Raw genomic sequence first — 21,828 nt, 5'->3', positions numbered from 1 at the left:
ATAAATGCCTCTATTTATTGCAGAGATTCACTCAACCAGATTCAGAGTAGACAGAATTCAGTAAATACGTATCTACGTTTGCTGGGTCTGGTTGGCGTGGTTCATTTTCATCATGGCAGCTCATATGGCGCTATGTTTTAGATTTGAGACCAAAACAGTGCTGAAGAAAGTTCAGAGAAGGGCAATGAAGCTGATAATTCTGGAACTGTACATGCAGGCAACCAAACCAGACCTCCACTGAGTATATGAACTGCACATGCTGCAGACACCTCCACATACACACCCTAACTCAGATGCATTCATTTAGAACTGAATCCCATTGCAGATATCTTCAAAAACATACAGTGAGATCAAATGCACCTTCATCAAATTTGCAGATGATATCAAGCTGAGCTGACACACCTGATGGACAGGATGCCATCCAGAGGGACCTGGACAAGTTCAAGAAGTGGGCCTATGCGAACATCATGAGGCTCAACAAGGCCAAGTGCAAGGTCCTGCAGCTGGGTCTGAGCAACCCCCGGTATCAATATAGGCTGGGGGATGAAGGGATTGAGAGCAGCCCTGCGAAGGACTTGAGGGTACTGGTGGATGAAAGATTGGACATGAGCCAGCAATGTGACCTTGCAGCCCAGAAGACCAATGGTATCTTGGGCTACATCAAAAGCAGCGTGGCCAGCAGGTCAAGGGAGGTGATTCTGCCCCTCTGCTCTGCAGATTTTTTAATACATCCTTAGTGATGGGACAAGAGGTAATGGTTTTAAATGAAAAGAAGGGAGATTCAGACCAGATACAAGGAGAAAATTTTTTACAAGGAAGGTGCTGAAACACTGGAAGAGCTTTCCCAGAGAGGCCTCTCAGAAATCTGATCTAGTTGAGGATGTCCTTTTTCATTGTAGGGCATTTACACTAGATGACCTTTAAAGGTCCCTTCCAACGCAAACTAGTCTATGATTCTAAGAAACAGTGACTGAAAATACTGATGACAAACAAAATTCAAGTAGATAACCATCAAGTGACTTATATATGAAAAAATAAATAACATACGTACAAGTTGAGTTCTAAGCTAATAACTGCAGTTCAGGATTGATAACTTGGGTTATGGCAGCCGGTTTTAAAAAAATGCCTGCTTAATCTGAGCAGTAGGAAGTAAATCAAATGTTAGGAGTCACAAAGATAACAAAGAGAATAAAAGAAATAAAATTGTTACTTCATCATACAAATCCATGTTTTTTTCATATCTTAAGAACTGTGCAAAATTCTGTTGGTGCCTTGGAAAAGATCATTGCAAAACTAGAAAAGACTTACTGAAGGGCAACAAGGATGATCAAACTTATGGATGGGCTTATGTATAAAAAAAGATTTGGTAAACTGAAACTTCTCAATCTAGAAAAGAGACGGCTGATACAGGACACAACAAACAACCATACAATCACGTGTCACGAAGAGGAAGAACAGGTACTGATTGCTCCATATCTCTTCTCTTGTAACATTTAAATGGTATAAAGTTAACAGAGGGCAGGTGGTCCTTCATTTAATGAGATTTAATGGGTGATTGACCTACACTTTACCAGAGGATATTCCGTATTTTTCCATAGGCAGATACTTTACTGCTAGAGAGAAAATACTGTACTACATGGACTAACACGTGTTTAAAGCTAGCTATATTAAATACAAGTTTCTATACTGGAACACAGTTGCATTTTTTATAGCTGTTCTCAATATGATAAAATAGTATCTTACCCCTTCTTTTCGTTCATGTAGGTTTAAATATTTTAAATTGTCTTCCGCTATTTCATCTACAGTCTGAGGCCTAATCACTAATGTTTCCATGGCATCAGTGAGAAATGAAGAAACATCATGTAGGTGAGCTATAAAAAGAAAAGCGGAAAACAAAATTATCATGGAGAAAATACTTGTAGTAATAAATATGCAAGTCAGAGAAATGTACTGTGATAGAACATTGTCATAAGATATGATAATGTTTTGATGGACAAGGTATGCACCTTTTATGCCTTAAACAATTGGTTTTGCAGCTTCTGGCAGCAAAGAAGAAATAAGAGCTGCAGAGGCAGGACAATACCTCTTCCTCAAGGCCAACCTATTCTTTGCAAAATAAAGGCACCAACCTTCGAGACAAAGGCGTCAATCATGTTTGAGGAGCTAGGCGGAAATCACAAATCACCAGCTATCCCTAGAGGACCAACTGACTCACTTCTGGGACCAACTGACTCACTTCTGGAACAATCTCCTTAATTAGCATGAGGAGCAAGCAGAGGGAGGAGATGAGGCACCCTCTCCTATCCCGCATGCAAATGCACTGAAGTATTTAAAACTTCTCACTCGGGATATGGCATTGCATTGCACCCACCACCCTGAGAATTACAGGGTGGATCGCTTGATCAACCAACCTTTGGAGTGGTGAAATCTTTCTTCTGATCTCTCTCTCTCTTTCTCTCTAACTTTATTCAGGGCATATAAGGGTAATATCATTGTGAGTTTTGTTGTTGAAGCCTTGTTAAATTTTGTGACATAGTTACAAGCTTTTGCCAAGTCACTATCTCATATTTCCACCAAGTTTTAAGTAATAATTGAATATTAAATATTTCTGTTGAATAATTCTCATACCTCCCCATTACTGTACAGAAGATAATAAACGTTAACCCTGTCCTCACCCCACTGAGTGGGACGGGACAAATGTACACAAAATATTTGCTGAAAAAATTGTAGACCCCAACCTTAAATGCTGCTTCCAAAAAAATTGCATGTTTGTCTTTACACAGTTTTTGAAATGTAATCCACTGTGTTCAGTGTATGATATAGACCATAAGTATCAAAGTCCCTCTCTTCTGAGAATTAAATACCTAAGGCATTTATTTATGCATTTTCAAAATCTGTATAGGTCTTTTTTGGGTAAATGGAGAAAAACAGATGTAAAAACCGTGGTTTTTTTGGGGGAGAGGGTTTGTTTGGTTTTTAAGTACACAAATTAAAACCATCTTGTTTTAAATATTGAAAAGTCTCACAAACAAAAGTGATTAAGCTATAACATTGTATTGTCCTATCAAGGTAGATCTTTTTGGTACTGAGAAAGGAGCTGTACAATTCCAGGAAATAATACATTTTCCAGGAAACAATCTTTCAGGTTATGGAAATAATTCACTTCCTGCACAAACCCTGTTCTGTGTTTCCTGTGCTGATTGCTACATTTAAAGCACAAAGCAATGTTATTTCTCACCTTTCGCACCTTACTTCATTTTTCTACCTGTTTCAAATATTGATAGATCACCCAAAAATAGGGAAATATTTTGCACCCTTTAATACTTTGCATTTTGACAATCCAAGTGAAAAGTAACTGTGGAATAAGCCTACATTATTTAAGACTCCTGATAAAGTATTATAATTGTGAAAGAAAAATCTAATAACATTTCTTAGTTAAAACATTTCATGCTGACTCCTTCAATTACTCTTAAACATCTAAGAAATTTTCCTCCCTCAAACGTCACAGAAACTTTCCTCCAGACAGAAGAAACAAGTAAAATAATGTTTGGATGTATGTTTTTACATCTGGAATAGATGTGGCCAAACAAGTGAATGCGAAAGATGCTCATGGACATCAAGGGGTCTTAGGTTAGGCCTGCAGTGAAAAATTAGTGACAAATTACTCTCTCTGCACTGTGATTTGTGCAGCTCAATGTGCCAAAGAGTAAAATATCTCTTATATAAAAAGAGTATTTACATTAACGCAAATGTCCACAAGGTCAACAGTAACCAAAAAAAAAGATTATTTATTAAAGCTATTTACCTTGAATAGATCTTTTCAAAGAAATAACAAGAACATCATACAACTTCTGGATGAAATCATCAATGACAGTTTTCACAGGGTTGCAGTTAACAGTTAAACAATCTATCCTGATGGTGCTTCAAGACAAAATATTAAAAATTGGTAAATATTCCGTAGTAGACTTATGAGTCAATATCTCTAAGATCTATGGACATCTATAGTTTACCCTGATTTTGTAGCCTAATAAGACAAAATTTCCTTCATAATTTTACAAATAAAAGTCATAGTTTATTGGGAAAATTACTCATAATATTTAAATATTTATAACCATTAGGCACATATGTGCAGTTTTATGGGGACTAATGCTCTGCTCCTTCAAACAATGTCACTAAGTTCCAATTCATAATGTCACTAAATTTCTATACTCAAAAAAGAAAAATAGTTTAATTATTTGTACAGTCATAGTCTTTAAATCTCTAATCTCCATGAAAATGTACTAACCCAAGCTTCAATAGTCCTAAGAACATAAGAAAAGCCACAGTGAGTCATATCAAGACCCTAAATCTAATATCTCACAGTGACTCTAAGTAAGATGCCTAAAAAACACTAAGAACACGGCTGCCTTATTTGATACCTTCCTGAGTATCCACCCTCAACACCAATCATTTCCAGCCCATGGCACTTCATAACCACATGTGGTTTCTGGCTATAAGACACTTCAGCCAATTTCTCTTCTATTCATCACAGTCTCAGAATACCACCTAGCCAACAAGTTCCACCATTCCATTTTCCTATGTGAAGTGTCACCTCTTTTTACTTGCTCTGAACATCATTCCCACCACTTTCATTAGTGAACTCTAACCACGCAATACACTGAATTCCATGTGAATATATGTAAGAATAAAAGCCTACACTAGCATATCTTAAACAGTAAGCTATAGGAGGTAACCAAGTATTTAAATGCAAGAATTATATTTACTAAGTCTGTTCCAAATAGCTACATATACTCCACACATACAGGACTTAGCTAAAAGAATTGTTAATATATCACTGTGTTTTGCAATAATTCAGAATCAGTCATGAATTTTGAGTTTCCAGAGAAGGCTGTGCAGATAAAATAAGTGTTTCAATATAAAAAGTGTTTAAAAATAAAACTGAAAAACAAAAATCTAAACATTTTGTAAGTACATCAATATTTCAAAAACCCTTTAAATGTTATGTATAACTCCAAGTAAAAAGAATATTTCTGTTTTACTACTACCTTTAAAGTATCTCACAGAATAAATTACTCGAAAAAAAGAATAGAGTTACACTTTACCTTGGAAGACGTTCTGCTTCTTTCCCTCTCACTTTTAATGCTTTGAAGTTTTTTTCCCAATCCTGTTTGCTAGAGAGATGTGTATTCACCAGGGTTTCCATGTCTACTTGGCCAATTACAATCCATTCCTTTTCAACATTATTTTTGATTTCATGGAAAAAAAAAAAAAAAATCCAGACTAAAAAAGTCCATTTCTCAATAACATTAAAATACTTACATAATGTTTTCAAGCTAGATTATCTTTAACCTTTGGCTCCTTCAATTACCTACAGATTCTCTTAGTGCAAAAATCAGGAGATACAAATGGTTTGACATGTTCACACATTTAAGGACAATCAAAACAGATCTTGAACACGAGTAAAAAGGTAGCTATAATATTGACCTTTCAATGGGAACTGTGCATATGCTTCAAAATGAGTATGTGATTAAGTAGCTGGCTTAACATGGATGGACTTACTAAGCTTTTGCTTATATGCCCTGCAGAAAATGAGAAAAATGCACAAATGACATTGCTTAGCTACCTCTAGAATGTCTGAAGCTTAAAATGATGCAAATCTTAGAGGAAAAAAAAAAAAGTATGAGTCAGTCAAATCTTGAAAATACCTTGAATTGATCAGAAACTTCTGTCAGCCTTCTGAACAAATCCTCTGCTTTACTGAAAGCAGTCAGAAATCCATTTGCATTTCTTTCAGTCATAACAGTGAATATAGACTCTTCTTCTGCTTCACTTACTCCCCTAAACTGATTTGGAATGGAGATGAATCTCTTCATTTCTCTATAATATCTAGCTCGTACTTCTTCAAAAGGAGGTCTGAATTGCAACCAGCCTTGCCTAAAAGGTGAAATAAATCATACAAAAACTAACATTTGAGTGTAATCTGAGACAGAATACTTTCTTAATGTGAAAAAAAAAATCTTACCTGAATGTTAGATCAATATTTATTTCTGGTAAATTCTCATTGAGTGCTTCCAAGCCCATTTGGTATTGATGCTCCAGAGCTTTGTAAAGTTGATGATTCCAGTGCTGTCTCCAAGCTTTCATATCACACGATTTGAAACCCTAAAATTTAACAATGTTTATTTTATTCCTCAAACCATAATTATAATCTGAAACTGAGCACAAAATGCCAAAGACCAGGATCTTAGTAAAATTCAAAGAAGTATCACACCACCAGAACAGGTTCCCCAGGGAAGTGGTCACAGTGCCAAGCCTGTCAGAGTTCAAGGAGTGTCTGGGCAACACTCTTGGTCATATGCTTTAGTTTTGGGTTGTCCTTCAAGGAGCAGGGAGTTGTACTTGGTGGTCCTTATGGGCCACTTCCAACTCAAGGTATTCTATGATTCTAATACCAGTTTGAATATTAAGAAGATCTAGAGCTATTAAATTTATTTTGAATGAATATAGGAATAAAAAAGATATCCAAATCAAAGCAGTCTCTATGGCCGTTCAGCATAACAGCTTCACTGAGGTTCATCTCCCATTGGTTCACTATGAGATGCCTCAAGGTTACTCTAAACTGCAGGGGACTCTGCTAGAAATCAGACATAGAGCTGTCTGGCTGAGAGATCTAAACCTGTACCACACCTTTTATTTTCCTATGATATAGAAGCTAACTGTTAAACAGTATTTTAGAAAATTCTTGTGTGTTTCCACAGGTCAGCATTAACAAATGAGTAGATACAACATTTTATCTTAAAGAATTCAGATTTTAATTACAATCTCTTACGTTGCACTGTAAGAATGTGTAAAGCTATATCATACACTCAAGTCTGTAAATGGTCACTTGTAAACCATACAAGGATTTTCAAAAGGGCCATAAAAGTTAAAAAAGAAATTAGAGACTTCCTCCAGGTTCTTATTTAATGGGACAGAGATTTTTAGGTAGGGTTCTGGAGGCAGGACAAGGCTGCTGCAGGAAGCTACACGTCTGCACTGCAATTCAAGGCTGCCCAGATGAATTCTTCCAGAAGAAAGATTCCAGAGACTACAAAAATTTTCAATTGTTTCACTTAAGCCTTAAGACAATTATAAATAAGGGGTTTAAAGAAATATGTAAAATCCTGATGACAACAGCAGTAAGACTATACCATCTTGTAATTTTGGATGGTGAAAACAGGATACACTAGGTTAAATTTTATCACTTCTTGCCAAGGACAAAAATAAAATGACTGAATACAGTTTAGTTAATTTACCATATAAAATATTCTGTAATACCAAAACAATTTTCAAACGGATCTTAAAGCAGATCTAGATTATGAACTTTGAGAAAATATGCTGACTTTAAGATAAAAATTTGTAAACCAAATTGCAAAAGAAATTACAGACCAAAAGCTGAATCAATGCACTTATTCATTATTCATATTCTCTTGAGAAGATGGAAAAATTTATAAGAAAAATACAGTTAAAATACTGCATTTATTGCCTGGGAATTAACAAATGAAATAATCTGGATTTGCATTAAAATGGCTAAGAACACCACATCTGTCTAAGAATATAGCCCTGTTATTGCTGAAGGCTGTAGGAAAAATTAAACTGACTTGAATAATACCTCAAAATAGGTTAGGTGATAGTAATATCATCCCGTTACTTGCCAAGACAATATTCTTTATCAAAATCTCAATCATCTTACTCAATGATCTTAAGGGTCTTCTCCAACCAAAATGATTCTATGATTCTATTCTAAAAGCTGGCAGTTGATAAGTGAACAAATAAAAATGCGGCTTTTTCATTATTTCCAGCTGAAATGTATTTTAATTCTAAATTTTATAAATTTATTTTTTTCTACCTGGGGATCACTCATATCTGTACCAATTTCTTTATTTTACCTCGCGTTAATGGCTCAGACACAACTGATCTAGGTGACCTAGAGTTTTCCCATTTTTTCACTTAACTCCTATCATCTGACCAAGTGTTCTTCTTCTTCCATTACTAATATGACATTAAAAAGATTATCCTCATCCCCCTCACCTGAGATTTTACCTCGCACCTGGTATCAACTAAGTAGTACACAGGCAGTCTTCCTGACCTAGCTAGTAACTCCTTAACCTGAATTAATTCAATCATGCTATGTTTGACTCTTAAATCTTGATTACTATTGAAATGTCAAATGTTCAGAATTTGCAATATGATAATGAAAACCTGCCTGTGACTCAAGGCTGGCAAAACCAGTTCTGAGCTCCTGGAGTCCATCTTTCCAACGCTGCTGCTGCCGAAGTAGATCGATATTCATGAGAGATATAACCTGTTAAAATAATTTTAAAGGATAATAAACATTTATCACCACATAAATGAAGGAAAAGGTGAAGCAAGCTATAAGAGAGATTATTTAAATTTCACCTGGAAAATCTACCTTTTCAATGAAGTTTGTGTGCCACTTTCTTAGTTTTCTGTTTTCAGTGGAAAGCCGTTCAGCAGCAGCTTGGAGTTTTTTGATATAAGCTTCCAGTTCTCTAGGATTATCCCATGTTATTTGACCTTTTCCTCCAGGACCAGATTTTGAATGCTTGAAAAACATACATGTATTGTAAGGTTTAATGATGAATATAGTTTACCAGTTAGCATACAGGAAGCAATAATATGAGAAAGATGGTTTTACTGCTAGTAAAAAATGGAGGACCTCCCTCCCACAAAAAAAAAGGCCCATGGATTTCAATAAATCCTAAATAAACAAATAGTGTTGCTATTATGGGAAGGCTACAGTTAAAGTCCAGCAATAAACACATAAAAAGCAGAACAAAATATGTACAGATACCACTGAAATTTAAAATACAAAGACAGAGGATTTTTTTCACCTTAATTATCTGTTCAAATGCTAGAGCAGACTGTAACATCATTGGCTTCTGACTCTGAATCATTTGTTGGTCAATAGAATTATAAAAATGTGCCACCTGTAAAAATTAAGAGATTACATTTACAAAAACAGATAAAAATATTAATTTGCCAGTAAGTGTAACACACGATATTTCTGAACGTACTGCCCAATCAATATCATTACAAAATGAGAATTAACAACAATAGTAAAATGTTTACAAAAATATTGTACATATGCAAGGCTAATGGGATCCTATCTTCTCGTGACGAATTCTAATAGCAAAAAGAATGCTACTCAAACATCGGAGGTGATTATATTTCACTATAAATAAAATAGGCTCAGTCTCTGATTTATTATAAGTGGAAAAGTTCCACTATTTTATGCAAATGTAGGCATCTAGTGCCATTTCAGAAGTCTTCAAGTATCTAAGACATCCTCCAGGATATGACACAAGACCTAAAAAACACCTGTTTACTTCCAGATTGGCTGCTGGAGTAAGAGGGATACCCTACAACTTGGTTTACTTGTCCACACACAGACATCTGGTGCTTTTTGAGATGCCTAAAGTTTCCACCAGCCAACAATGCAGATGCACGGGTATTTCCTAGGTCTTGTGTCACCTCTGCCTCAGTAACGCAGGTGTCGCAGATACCAGTGACACCACATGTGACACTGAATTTAGCCTGTGTATTTACGTAAGAATTTTTACCAATATATACATATTTATTCTTGCATCTTACAGCAACAGAAGAAAACTTGACATGGTATTTCAAATGAAATATAAGCGAAATAAAAACTTATGCAGCATTAAATCCAATTAAAAAAAAAAAAAAACAAAAAACACGGCATTTCTATTAAAATATTTATTAATATATTTTCAGTTGAAAACTAGCAACAGTGAGAACAAGCTAGTTCATTTTATGACATTTTCCTTCAGCTATATTGATCAGAAACTGAGACTAAAACCAGGAGGCCAATTATTTACTTGTCTCATTTTTTTAATATTCATACAGGAACTTCACATAGCTTAAATCCTATAATTCATTTGGTTTCAAAAGAAGACGCATTCCAAAACTGCAAAGCATTTCTTTATTTTTGTTCTCTTTTAAGGACTTAGTTAATTTGTTCAAGAAACAAGTCATTTCCATACAGACAAACACGGCAACAAGCTTAACCCACCATCAGAAAATATAATAGTCTAGAAATGTTCTACCACTAAAGCTGGGAAGTCAGAACAGGAAGTTATTATGATATTTAATCTGATACCTGTTTGAGGATGACCGCCTGCTTACAGAACTTCTGTGCGGTGTTTGCAACATGCTGTATTTTAGCTGGGATAGTAAAGCCAAGTGCTGACAGCTGACGTACTTCTCTTAGGAGAGTCACCAAACGATCTGAATAAAGTATGTTCAGTGTCCCAAAAACATGATCCAACTCCATTACAGGACTGTTAGCTTGGATGCTAAACCAAAATCAAATTAAACATATTACTGAATATAATTTGATAGTGATCACTTTTTAGATGCATTTTATAATAAAATAATAAACAATTCTAAAAAGCTTTATGTCAATCTACTACTTTTTTCTGTGTTTATTAACAATTTAATTTACTCAGATAATTATTCTAGTAACCTTTCTCTTAATTCAAAGCCACTGAAGACAAGATGAACAATGCCTATTGGTTTTTCTCACAAAGTTTTTCTGGCTTGTTAACAATAGTTAAGATGTAATTCACAGCCAGCCAGTATTTCTCAGAACCACTGGGCCCATCAGACTCTCCCAGGCAGGCACTGCACAGGCACTGTACAGGCCTCAGCCTTCAGCACCACAAAGGGGAAGAAATTCTCTGAGGGAACCAGTCCAAGAACCAGCACTTGGATCAGTGAAACATTCTGGGATATACAATCAGAGGCTAATAAGAACATCAGTCTATCGTTAGATTTTGCTCTATTTTTTTTTCTACTATAGTAATGCTTCCACTGTCATCCTTTTAGGCTTCTTCCATAAAAACTTGAGCTTTACTCATTTTTTCACTTTTTGTCTCATCTTTTTCTAGTTCCCATAGCAATTGCATTCCTCTTTGCAGTGAGCTACCTCTCTTCTTCTTTTAATGCATCTCTTCACATTCTTTAAAATCTCACAATAAAAAAAATTATTATACTAATAAATTAGATGTCTGTTATTTATTGGAGTGCTGAATCTGCTTAATTGTTATATTTTAGTGTTTTTCACAAAACAAAATTTTATATCCAAGTATCAACTACTGTATTCTCTGAAACTGTGCACAAACTCTTTCTTCAAAGAGAGTTTGCAACACTGAGATGCAGACAAAAGCTATGTGGCCAAATCAATTAAAAAATGATGGTTAAAATATATTTTAATGTCCCATAGAATAATTTCATTATTTTGGGGAAAAGAACTCATGAAGTTTAAATCTATTTTATTACTCTTATTTCATCTGCTCTACTTAGACTGCAGAATTTCTTGTGAATAGCATTTTATTTGTCACTCTATATGCGTTATCTATATATCACAGCTATACTCTAACTTCATCTGTTTTCTAGACATTATCACTATATAGATTACAATGGAAAACAAGTAGTAACAACAAGTAAATCAAACATGACTTTCATTCCACATGTTACCAGAAACTGAGAGATTAGTTATTAATAGTATATTTCAGCCTATGAACCAAGCCTGGCAGGATGATGAAATCATGATGAACTCTTCCATTTTGTTTCTCCTCTCGTTCTTGGTTCTGCAAAATTGTTTATTTCCTTTATCAGGTTTCATTGAATTACACCACACTACAGATTTCAGCATAAATATTAAACAAGAATGTATTTACCAAAGGCCTGACTTGGGATTTGATACTTCTGATTGGATATTCCTAGACCAATCATCAAATTGTTCTTGTTCATATACTTTTAACTGTTCCAGAAAAGAATCTGCATTTCGGTGAAAAGTTTGAAATCCAGACAAGTCAGACAGAAGAGCCTCTGCCAGCTTGATAGCATCATCCACCTTAAACACAATCACAAAGAATAGAAGCTTAACTTCCCGGTATTCAATTATAAAAGAAAAATAATGGCAATAAAAATCAGTATTATAAAACATCCAAGTGAAATTCAAAAACAGATTAGGGGAAAAAAAAAAAAAAAAGTGAAACCTGAATCGTGTCCCAGCTGTTCAAATTCCCATTACAGTAAATTGGTTCTGAATAAGCTGTCCACCACGTCTGTCTACACTACTAAGGCAGCCCAGAGTATCCTACCTGGTCTTTAGTTACTTCTCCATAAAGGCACAGATCTCACATCCCTCTTTTGTTGTATCTATAAGGTCCATGCCAATACTCAAAGGTATATAACTGGGATTTCACACCCACATGTGGACAAATTAATCAAAACCCTAGTCAATGCAATCAGCAGAGATTTGAAAGCAATTAAAAAATTTTGCACAGCCTAAAGCAGACACAGAAGTGAGACACATCAGCTCAACTGCTCTCTAGATCTTTAGCAGAACAAGCAGAAGAAATAATTGTGAAACCTGAGTTGCTGCTTTTGTCTCTGTAGGACACATAACAAAGCAATACCTTTAGGACCTTCACCCTCGGTCACATTCAGTTGAAATGGGCCCTTGAGATTTCTGCAAATCAGAGAATGCCAAAATCTAGGCTAATAGTTCTTCTAGGATAGGTAACTTCTATTCTCATTCAAATCTATAGTTATTGTAAATGGCACTTATGTTTACAGAAAGCATTTTGCTTTTAATTAGTCAATACCTTCCAAAAAAAGTTCCAGAGTTTCCAACTAAAGTGTAAATACAAACTAACAAAAATAACATAAGTCAAAACAGAGTCAAATATATTTTAAACTCATTATGTTGTAAGAAAACACAGAATTGTTTGACATTTACTTTTCTTACAGTCTCTGTAGTAAATTCCCTGGCAGGCACTGACTCAAAAGGGCACTACAAAGAATTCCCTTCAATTTCAAGGGGACACTACACAGGTTAGCAACAACAAGTGAGAATTAGGATGGCAGAACTTGGCTACTTGTAAATCTTAAACACAATTTTAAAATGCAAACTGGAGGGTAACATTTAACAAAAACTCCCCTCCTCAGAATTTTGGTCTTTTTTTTTTTTTCCAAAAAATAATTGTCATAAAAGCAGGTAGTTCATCCATATACTATGAAAAGACTATCTGCTGACTCAGTTAATAAAATTCAACTCAGCAAGTAGCACCACTGCTAAGGAACCTTAACTGTATAACTCTTGGTAAGGTCACTGTTTTTCTGTGGGGATTTCCCCACAGAAACCTCAAATGTAACATGCTTTATGTTCTACGATAATATTGCATCTAAACAGTAACACAATCTGTTACCTTCAGCTCAAGCTGCCGTACCCACACAATATTATTGACAACTTCAGAAAGGTTTTTGCCTGACAGTGGTCCAGAAACATCACCAGGAACACCATGGCACCGAGTTTCAAAGTCTGTCTGATAGTCTAACACAAGCAAAAGATTCATGTTAGATCAGAAACCTAACAGAAAAAGCTTAAAATTATTATTGTAGTTATAAAAATATATAAAGGATACTAACACTCTAAAAGTAAATAAAGAATTCTAGTATTTGAAAAAAAAAAGTAATGCAATTAAATACTTTTAAATACATTTTTACCTTTGACATAATCTTGAAGTCTTGCTAGCAATGTTTCCCTTTCAAGAAGCAATTCTTTGCTTATATTTGGATGCTTTATCAGTTCCTTATATTTCTGAAATGTCTGAAGAAGCTGGAACATGAAGTATGAAAAAGTTATCTCGTTCTCCTGAAAGAAAGCTAAACAAATTCTGACACTACTTATGAGCGCTGTTCGTAAGTGTTGTCTTTGGCTCTAACTACACATTCCTTTGCTCTGAGCTGACTCCTTATGAATTCAATAACTTTATCTTTAGGAAACTTTTCAGACTACAAAAATACCCATACCTGCTGAGGACTGTCCTCAATTTCTGAAATAAATTTCTTCAATTTGCTTGCTATTTTTTGTTCCACTGGAGCAATAATTCTTTCATACTGGGAGACTGCTGCTTTCCATAATGGCTAGACATAATGAGTTCATATGTTAGTTTAGGACCATCCATATACATCATAAAAAGTCACAGAAAGAATGTAAATAAATTAAAAACAAGCACTATACCTCTGTGTAAGGATTATAGTGTACAGGATTTAGGCCAGCAAAGGGTTCAAACACTTGGGCAAGATGTAAGGCATTTTGTTCTCCAGGTGGTAAAAATAATGTAAGTTTTTCATGCAGTGTTCTGACAGCTAGCACCTATAACAGAAAAATATATGTTATATATCAAACACATTTTTACATAAAACTTACATATAGAAGCAAAAAGCACAAGCAGCACATCCCATCCCTCTCCTTACAACAAATTTTTGAAAGGCTCAGGCAAACATGGATTATGGAATGCTATCTGACTCTGAAAAGGCTATAAAGGTGTTTTAATGCCCTTCTTTAACTTAAAAGAATGCTGTTTAACTGTGTCTAAGGAAACAAATGTGTATAATTCAAATCTTTACCTCATCAAGACGTTTGCCAAGTTTTGCTAACGATTCAGGGAAATATTTCTCATTTTTCCATGGATGTGGAGTATAACGTTGCCATAGTTGTCCAGTTAGGTACTGACAAGCTGACACCCACTGCTCACAAATCAAGATGCCAGCCTTGAGATTTTCTTTAACATTGTGAAAAGGATCCTCCCACAGCTTCAAAGCTGCTAATTTTCTCTGAACATATCTACCTAGCGAGCCACCTAGAACACAAAATGTATACAAAAACAATACATTAAGTTTGTTCAAAATAATTCCTTTAAACTCTATGCCAAGTTCCAAACACATTTTTTAAAAGCTAGTGTAATGTCTTAATTTCAAGCCACACAAATGTATCAACAACTGATCATTCTGTTTCAGATTTAATAAGTCTCTTAAACATCTCCAAGTTAAACTGAGGTTGGTCTGATGGATTTGGATTCTGGAATCCACACACAAGCCCCTGTCTGTGTAAGCAGTGATGGCAGCAGCTGGCTGCCCCCAGCCAGCCTTCCGCCACACACACTTCTGGCCGCAGCAGATAAACTCGTTGCCTTAGACCTGTGCCAGACTGTGAGAACAAGAGAAGAACCTCTCTGTGTGTCCTGCTCTCACCTCCACACAGACCGAATCAACTTTCAGACAAGGGTTTTTAAGGAAATAAACTTTCTCCCCCAGGAAAAAGACAAGTAGTCAAACAGAAACAAGACAAATCCAATCCACAGGCTGAAAGGTATCCAACTCCATTGTGGTATTATCCGTCATCTTTCCAATCACGTGTGAAGAACTGGCTGAACTACTGGATACTATAAGGCAATTAATATTCATGGATTCAGGTTATCACCAGTGCCTTTAGGAGGAAGAAGGCCTGTGCTCAAGGATTCACTTTACTCTTTCTCTACTGTCCATTTAATAAAGACTTCACAAAGCTTTACCTATGACATCCAACAGATTATGCATGCGTGGCTGTGGATAAGGATCATGTTCTGTTTGTCTCCACACAGCATCAAGAGTATCTCTGGTAGTCTCCACCAAATCCACAACTTCAAATAATGAAAGACTATCCAAGTTGTAATAATCCTAGAAAAAAATATCCTTAATGCAACTAGCACTGTGGAAACATTGATACTTTTCTGCAGCTGACAGTTACTTCATGGCTTTTGTTACTTAACAGAATATGGCATAATCCTATCAAAAAACACAATCATTTCTGTAAGTTCATTCATTTGAATTTTTATTAATATCTGAAGTGATATGCGAGCAAGTGCTTTAGAGGTGCCTAAAATATTGCATTATAGAGTTCATTATTATCCTCTGTGTTTACACTTTTCCTATTATAACTTCATTCGTCAGTTTCTGGTTCACAAACTGTAGTGCACTGCTGTATTTCTACAGCAGCCTTTCTGATTCAATGGTCGAATCTGCTCCCAAGTAAATGTTGTACCATTGTCACTAGAAACTACATAAATGTTATTTAAAATTTTGCCTGAGAAAAAATAACTAAAGAGTTCATATAACTAAAATAAGTAAATAGTCCCAAGCACAAACTCTGGCTGGGCGGAGAATGGATTGGGAGCAGCTCTGAGGAAAAGGGCTTGGGGGTGTTGGTTGATGAGAAGCTCAACATGAATCACAATGTGCACTTGCAGCTCAGAAGGCCAATCGTATGCTGGGCTGCATGAAAAGGAGTGTGACCAGGAGGTCAAGGCAGGTGAATCTGACCCTCTGCTCTGGTGAGGCCCCACCTGGGGTCCTGCATCCAGCTCTGGGGCCCCCAACGTAAGAGGGACATGGACCTGTTGAAACATGTCTACAGGAAGCCACAAAGATGATCAAAGGGATGGAGTACCTTTCCTATGAGAACAGGCTGAGAGAATCGGGGTTGTTCAGCCTGAAGAAGGCTCCAGGGAGACCTTATAGCAGCCTTCCGGTACCTAAAGGGGACCTACAAGAAAGCTGGGGATGGACATTTTACAAGGGCATGTAGTGACAGGAGAAGGGGTAATGGCTTTAAACTGAAAGAATGTAGAATTATATTAGCTATAAGAAAGTCTTCACTATGAGCATGGTAAGGCACTGGAATAGGCTGCTCAGAGGAGTTGTGGATGCCCCTTCCCTGGAAGTGTTAAAGTCCAGGTTAGACAGGGCTTTGAGCAACCTGGTCTAGTGGAAGGTGTCCCTAGAGGGATTGGAACCAGAAAATATTTAAGGTCCCTTCCAACTCAAACCACTCTATGATTACATATTAATATATTTGAAAAGAGTGTACATATACTGACTTATATTTCACCAGAATGATGTTTTTTATTAAGTCTACAAATGTATCACTAAATGTATCACTGACCATACAAAAGAAAACATACTTTTGCAATGTCCTCAAATAGGTCTTTAAAATGGGAAGCTCTCTCTTTATTACACCATTTACTTCCATGATGAGCACATTCTGTCCACAACTGAAATTCATCTGTTGGTGTAAGTATAGCTGCAAATAAGAATGGAAGATGTTTAAATATAAAATATATGAATGGTCACAAAATATTTTCAGTCAGAATATCCTTTCTAAAGTACATTCATATTATATTGTTTTATAATTGCCCCTCAACTTCTGACTCCGACTAGATGTAGTATCAAGTTCATACCAATACACCAGAGTTAATCACCACTGATTCCAATCTATTGAGTACAACCTGTTAAATGTCACACTCTGCAGTCATTGGGATAATGAAGACTAAAAACTCAACCTATAAATTCTAATTTAAATTAGGATTAGGATTAAATTAGGATTAAAACTCCTAATTTAAAATTAATTATAGAAGATGTAACTGCAAACAAACCTCGCACATCATCCTCACTGAATTTTTTTCCTGTGTAATTAGGATCTGATCTTCTGAGAACAGTACTCAAGCCAGCTTCAAGTTCACTTAAAATTTTCTGGAGTTTGGGATCAAATGTTTTACTCCATTTCTCATCCTGCAATGAAAATGTCAAAAAAATGTGACTCACATGACAGAACAACTACTAGTTTCCTCCCATTAATCTCAAAAATAAATTAAAAAAAAAACCCAGATCAATAGTGTTGCACCATCACATGGTTGGACAATGCAATAAGTTATTTTTCTTAAAGTCAAGGAAAAGCATCTTATTCTTTTCACTTTTCAAATCAGAATAACACTGTGCAATTTATTTTTATCAAAAATTCAAAAGTCTATTCTTTGATTTATAAAAGTACTCTGAAAATGTGTTCAAAATTTTTTGTTAATTAATTGTCTTATGTTAAATAATTTGGAATCTACCTCTACAGCAGGATCTGGAAATTGCTAGAATCAAATACTAAAACTTATTTTAGTAATGTGGTGACATACAAGAAAATTTTAAAATTTAAATGTTGAAATTCTGCTTGTTCTGCTTATGAAATTCAGCCATGGTTATCATTTTTGACAAAAAATCCACAAGGAAATATATTCTTTAATGGAACAGAAGGAAAAGCCTAAGAACATCTCAAAAAAAAAAAACTGTGAAAAATGCAGCCATATAAATTAACCTGGAGTGTAGCATACCTATCTGCCACATATTACAGAAACCATAGTTTGCATGATACTGATCCCTGCATCCCAGGTAAAATATAAGAATATTTAAAACAGGAAAAATACACAAGACTGGAACTACTGGTGGAAATGAGGTAAGGATCTGTTGTCTCCATTAACCACTACCCAGTGTATTCCACATTACTAGTCAGGCATATGTTTGAACTCCTTACTGATAAGAGGCAAAGTACCTTCTTTAAGCTCCTAAAACATTTCATTTCTTGAACATAAAATATTTATCTTAGAATAATTAACATGCTATGGAATTTCAATGTTTCAGTATAAACACAAAATATTTAAATCAGTATATTGCTCACCTTCAGTAATACTGGTGCAAAAACTTGTCGGACAGCTTGATAAAGGGTGTTAATTGGTGAATCTAGCATAGATGACACAAGAATATTACTATGAAGATTATCTTCTGTAATTACATCAGGTCGCAGCTTGAAGAACACCAACACATTATTCTTTGAATCAGTAGCTTCAATCTACAGATTGAAGGAGATAAAACCAAGGAGATAGGCTTTGTTCAAAAAACTGTCATTGACTGCATATTATGCTAAATTATGAACACCATTTACAGAAATTATTTACATCAAGAAAAAAATTATAAAATACTGTATTACTCCCTAGGGGCTCTAATAACATTCTGGTAGTGTCTGATTTGATCAGAAAATCAAAACGTGTATTATACCCATTCCTGAGTTGAGAGGAACCTGAAATATAAATCCAACATCAACTACTCAATGCCTTTTCATTACAAAATACCTGTAAACAGTATAATTACTTCAGCTATTTGGATTTTGAAAACTCCACTTACCAATTCCTGGGGGAAAAACAGAGGCTCCATCTTGTGCCTAGAGAAGACTAAGCATAAAGCTCATATTTTTCTTCTATGCAGTTTTGCACTACATAACTTTGGGAATACCTTTCTAAACATTCTGTATTATCCTACTGAGTCTGTAGATACACAACTCTACTGCAATTCATAGATTTTTCAAGGACAGGAAAATTTTAAGTTGTAACACAACTCTTGTTCCCTTCACAGTCCAACTTACGAATAAAGTTCCAAAAGTTGCCATAAGAGCAATTATTGAAACTATTTCTGGTCAAGGAGAATTGATAAAATAAAGAACATTATTAAATATCTGATGAAACAATAGCAAAAAGATACATTAGCTGAAATTTCCAATTCTGTGCAATCGTGAATATCTGTGAACTTTCTTTTTTTCCTGTTAAAAGAGGGATAGTAAAAACAGCTTTCAGTTTTACTGGACAATATCAATTTTACTTTCTTATCCGATCCTTAGTCCAACACTTACACACATCGTTTCACTAGGAAAACAGATGCACATTATAGCCCCTATATGCATCTGATCTTCCACAGCTGCTGACAGTCACTTTGTGTATCATACAGTGGCTCAGCAGCACACCCCAAAACCTCGAACACGTAAATGTTCGTTGTTGCATGAACACAGCATGCACTAAACTTCACAGGCTACACGGACGATTACACCAGGAGGTAAGTTACTGGTCCACAAAGCAGTCTGCATGTTAACAACTCATTGCACTATCCCTCGGTGCACAAAAACCCTGTCACTAACACACGAGATGCCATGTCCGTGGTCTCACAGCAGAATGACAGGACACACGCAGTCTGCCTGTGCGCTCATGAGCACTGTATGGCAGGCACTACACTGCATCCTGATCACACAGTGACATTCACAGCACATCACACCCCACAGTGTCACTTGGACGAGCCACTCACAGAATCACAGAATCACAGAATGGTTGGGGTTGGGAGGGAGCTCTGGAGATCATCTAGCCCAACCCACCTGCTAAAGCAGGTTCACCAGAGCAGATCGCACAGGAATAGCGCATAGTAGATTGCACTCGTTGAACACAAACATTCAAAGCAGGACATTTCACACAATAAACCTCAGATTTCTTCACAGCTGGAGACATCAATTTGCAAAATGCATGATTTAGTCTAACACCCACCTTGAGTCTTGTCAGATATCAGCCAGCATGCCCCATATTGCACCACGCTTCCTGCACGGACATTGGCAATGCCACGTTGGTCACCCGCACGCATCCTCGCTCGGTAACCAGCCGGACATCAGACCCCACCGGGCATTTGCAGCAAGACGATGAGCCATTTCAAGCCATTCTGCGACATTCTAAGCCATCCCGAGCCATTCCCCAGGCTGTGTTACACAGCGGCAACATACATCACGCTTAAGCTACATGTCAGCATGGGCACAATTCACTACCAAATACATCACACAGCTGACCGTGTGGTTTTCACAGACTCTTGGGAAAGTAATTCTAGCAGCAGACACTGACACCAGCACAGATATTTGCAGTAGGATGATGCCCCACAAGCCAGACATTAGTGTTTTTTGATCGCTGATGCTGGGCGGACCCCAGGCTCTGCCCTCTCTCGCACACAGGGATGAGCGGGCAGGCGGGACCCGCAGGTCGCAGCACACGGGGACGGACAGCCCATACCTTGTTGGAGGCGCTGAGCTCCGTGCCCGAGCGCTGCACGACGAGCAGGAACTCGTTGCCATCGTCGAGGAAGCTGGTCAGCTCCGGGCGGGCATGGAGACCCGCGGCCAGGGCGGCAGGACCCGCAGCCGGATCCAGCCCGAAGTAGTTGGCGGCCGTGGCTGAGATAAAGCGCTTCCTCTTGTCTCCCTCCCCGGCCATGCTGGCAGGACGCGGGCCCGCCAGGCGGGATCAAGGCGGAGGTGGATCTACAACCCGCCGGGAGAACACGGAGGGCTGACGTCAGGAGACCCCAAGGGCGGGCGGCGGGAGGGACGGCGGCTTACGCCGGGGCACAGAGCCGGGCCCGAGGCCTCCCGGCGTCGCTGCGTTGCCAGGACCCGTCGCTATGGTGACTGAAAATGGCGGCCCTGGAGCTCTCGCGAGCTCGATCCGGGTGGCGACGGGCAAGGGCTGCGCCGCGGCCGCCGGCGGGGACACGGCAGCGATCGACGCGCTCGGTAATCGGCTGCACGCCGGGCGAGGGTGGCGCGGGGAGGTGCCCTGGCGGCGCACGCCCCCTGTAGGCCGCCCCGGGACCCCTGGGGCGGGGTCGGCGGCAGCTCCCGCCCGGGGCTCGTATGTTTCCGGCGGCGTCGCGACCTGCTGCCTGCTTGCCTCTCGGCGGGAAGCACCGAAGCGTTTCTCCCGCTATCTGCCGCATCCCGGTGTCACGGGCACCGCGGTACTGGGAGCGCTTCCCTCACCTCCCCGCTCCGCTACCCAGCAGTTTCCGCTGCCGAACCAGCGGGGCAGTGGGGGGCGGCTGCCCCGGCTGCAGGCGTGGCCCCGGGAAACGGTGGGTGAGCGCTCCGGGCTCCGCCAGCAGCAGCGGGGAGCTGCTGAGGGACGTGTCCCATGGACATCCACCTCACAGCCCCGGCTCCGCGCCCGAGTGCGTGGCACAACCGCGATGAGCGATACCAACAACTAACGTAGAATAAATCTGAATCGCGATAAATCGTGATCGCGTTATGCCTCGCTCCGGGAGCCCTGCGGGGACCGGCTGGCGCAGCCCGCGGCGGATCCGCCATCGGCAGCGGGTGCGTGTGGCTCCGGGCAGCGCGGGCTCATCGAGCGGCCAAGGCTTCCCGCCGGGGCTCCCAGCGCAGGGGGTCTGTACGGTGAAAACATTGCGTTTGCCCCGGCAGCCGCTCCTTAACGCGGACACGAGCTGCGCCGC

General features: G+C 38.1%; 1 protein-coding gene across 3 annotated transcripts in view; it reads right to left on the bottom strand.

The window, feature by feature from the left end:
- Positions 1-21,125, bottom strand: part of DYNC2H1 (dynein cytoplasmic 2 heavy chain 1) — a 163,734-nt gene extending 142,609 nt beyond the window's left edge. For 2 of the 3 annotated variants that reach the window (XM_065831939.2, XM_071803664.1), the window contains exons 1-20: positions 20,607-21,123; positions 18,413-18,583; positions 17,346-17,481; positions 16,875-16,993; positions 15,447-15,591; positions 14,503-14,735; positions 14,114-14,248; positions 13,903-14,016; positions 13,597-13,708; positions 13,299-13,423; positions 11,763-11,938; positions 10,181-10,376; positions 8,895-8,990; positions 8,453-8,605; positions 8,246-8,344; positions 6,023-6,162; positions 5,706-5,934; positions 5,103-5,230; positions 3,806-3,921; positions 1,744-1,871 (exon numbers count right to left, since the gene is read on the bottom strand). In XM_065831939.2, coding sequence (XP_065688011.2) covers positions 1,744-1,871; positions 3,806-3,921; positions 5,103-5,230; positions 5,706-5,934; positions 6,023-6,162; positions 8,246-8,344; positions 8,453-8,605; positions 8,895-8,990; positions 10,181-10,376; positions 11,763-11,938; positions 13,299-13,423; positions 13,597-13,708; positions 13,903-14,016; positions 14,114-14,248; positions 14,503-14,735; positions 15,447-15,591; positions 16,875-16,993; positions 17,346-17,481; positions 18,413-18,583; positions 20,607-20,807 — 2,952 coding nt within the window. In that variant the 5' untranslated portion in view covers positions 20,808-21,123. Of the gene's footprint in view, positions 1-1,743; positions 1,872-3,805; positions 3,922-5,102; positions 5,231-5,705; positions 5,935-6,022; positions 6,163-8,245; positions 8,345-8,452; positions 8,606-8,894; positions 8,991-10,180; positions 10,377-11,762; positions 11,939-13,298; positions 13,424-13,596; positions 13,709-13,902; positions 14,017-14,113; positions 14,249-14,502; positions 14,736-15,446; positions 15,592-16,874; positions 16,994-17,345; positions 17,482-18,412; positions 18,584-20,606 lie in introns of all 3 variants that reach the window. The other variant, XR_011737257.1, reaches the window with a different exon arrangement.
- Between the last annotated feature and the right edge of the window lie 703 nt (positions 21,126-21,828).

The sequence above is a fragment of the Patagioenas fasciata genome, chromosome 1, assembly GCF_037038585.1.
Source record: "Patagioenas fasciata isolate bPatFas1 chromosome 1, bPatFas1.hap1, whole genome shotgun sequence".
Classification (NCBI taxonomy): Eukaryota; Metazoa; Chordata; class Aves; order Columbiformes; family Columbidae; genus Patagioenas; species Patagioenas fasciata.
Note: the sequence above shows the minus strand (reverse complement) of the source record. Positions and strands in the feature narration are given on the sequence as shown.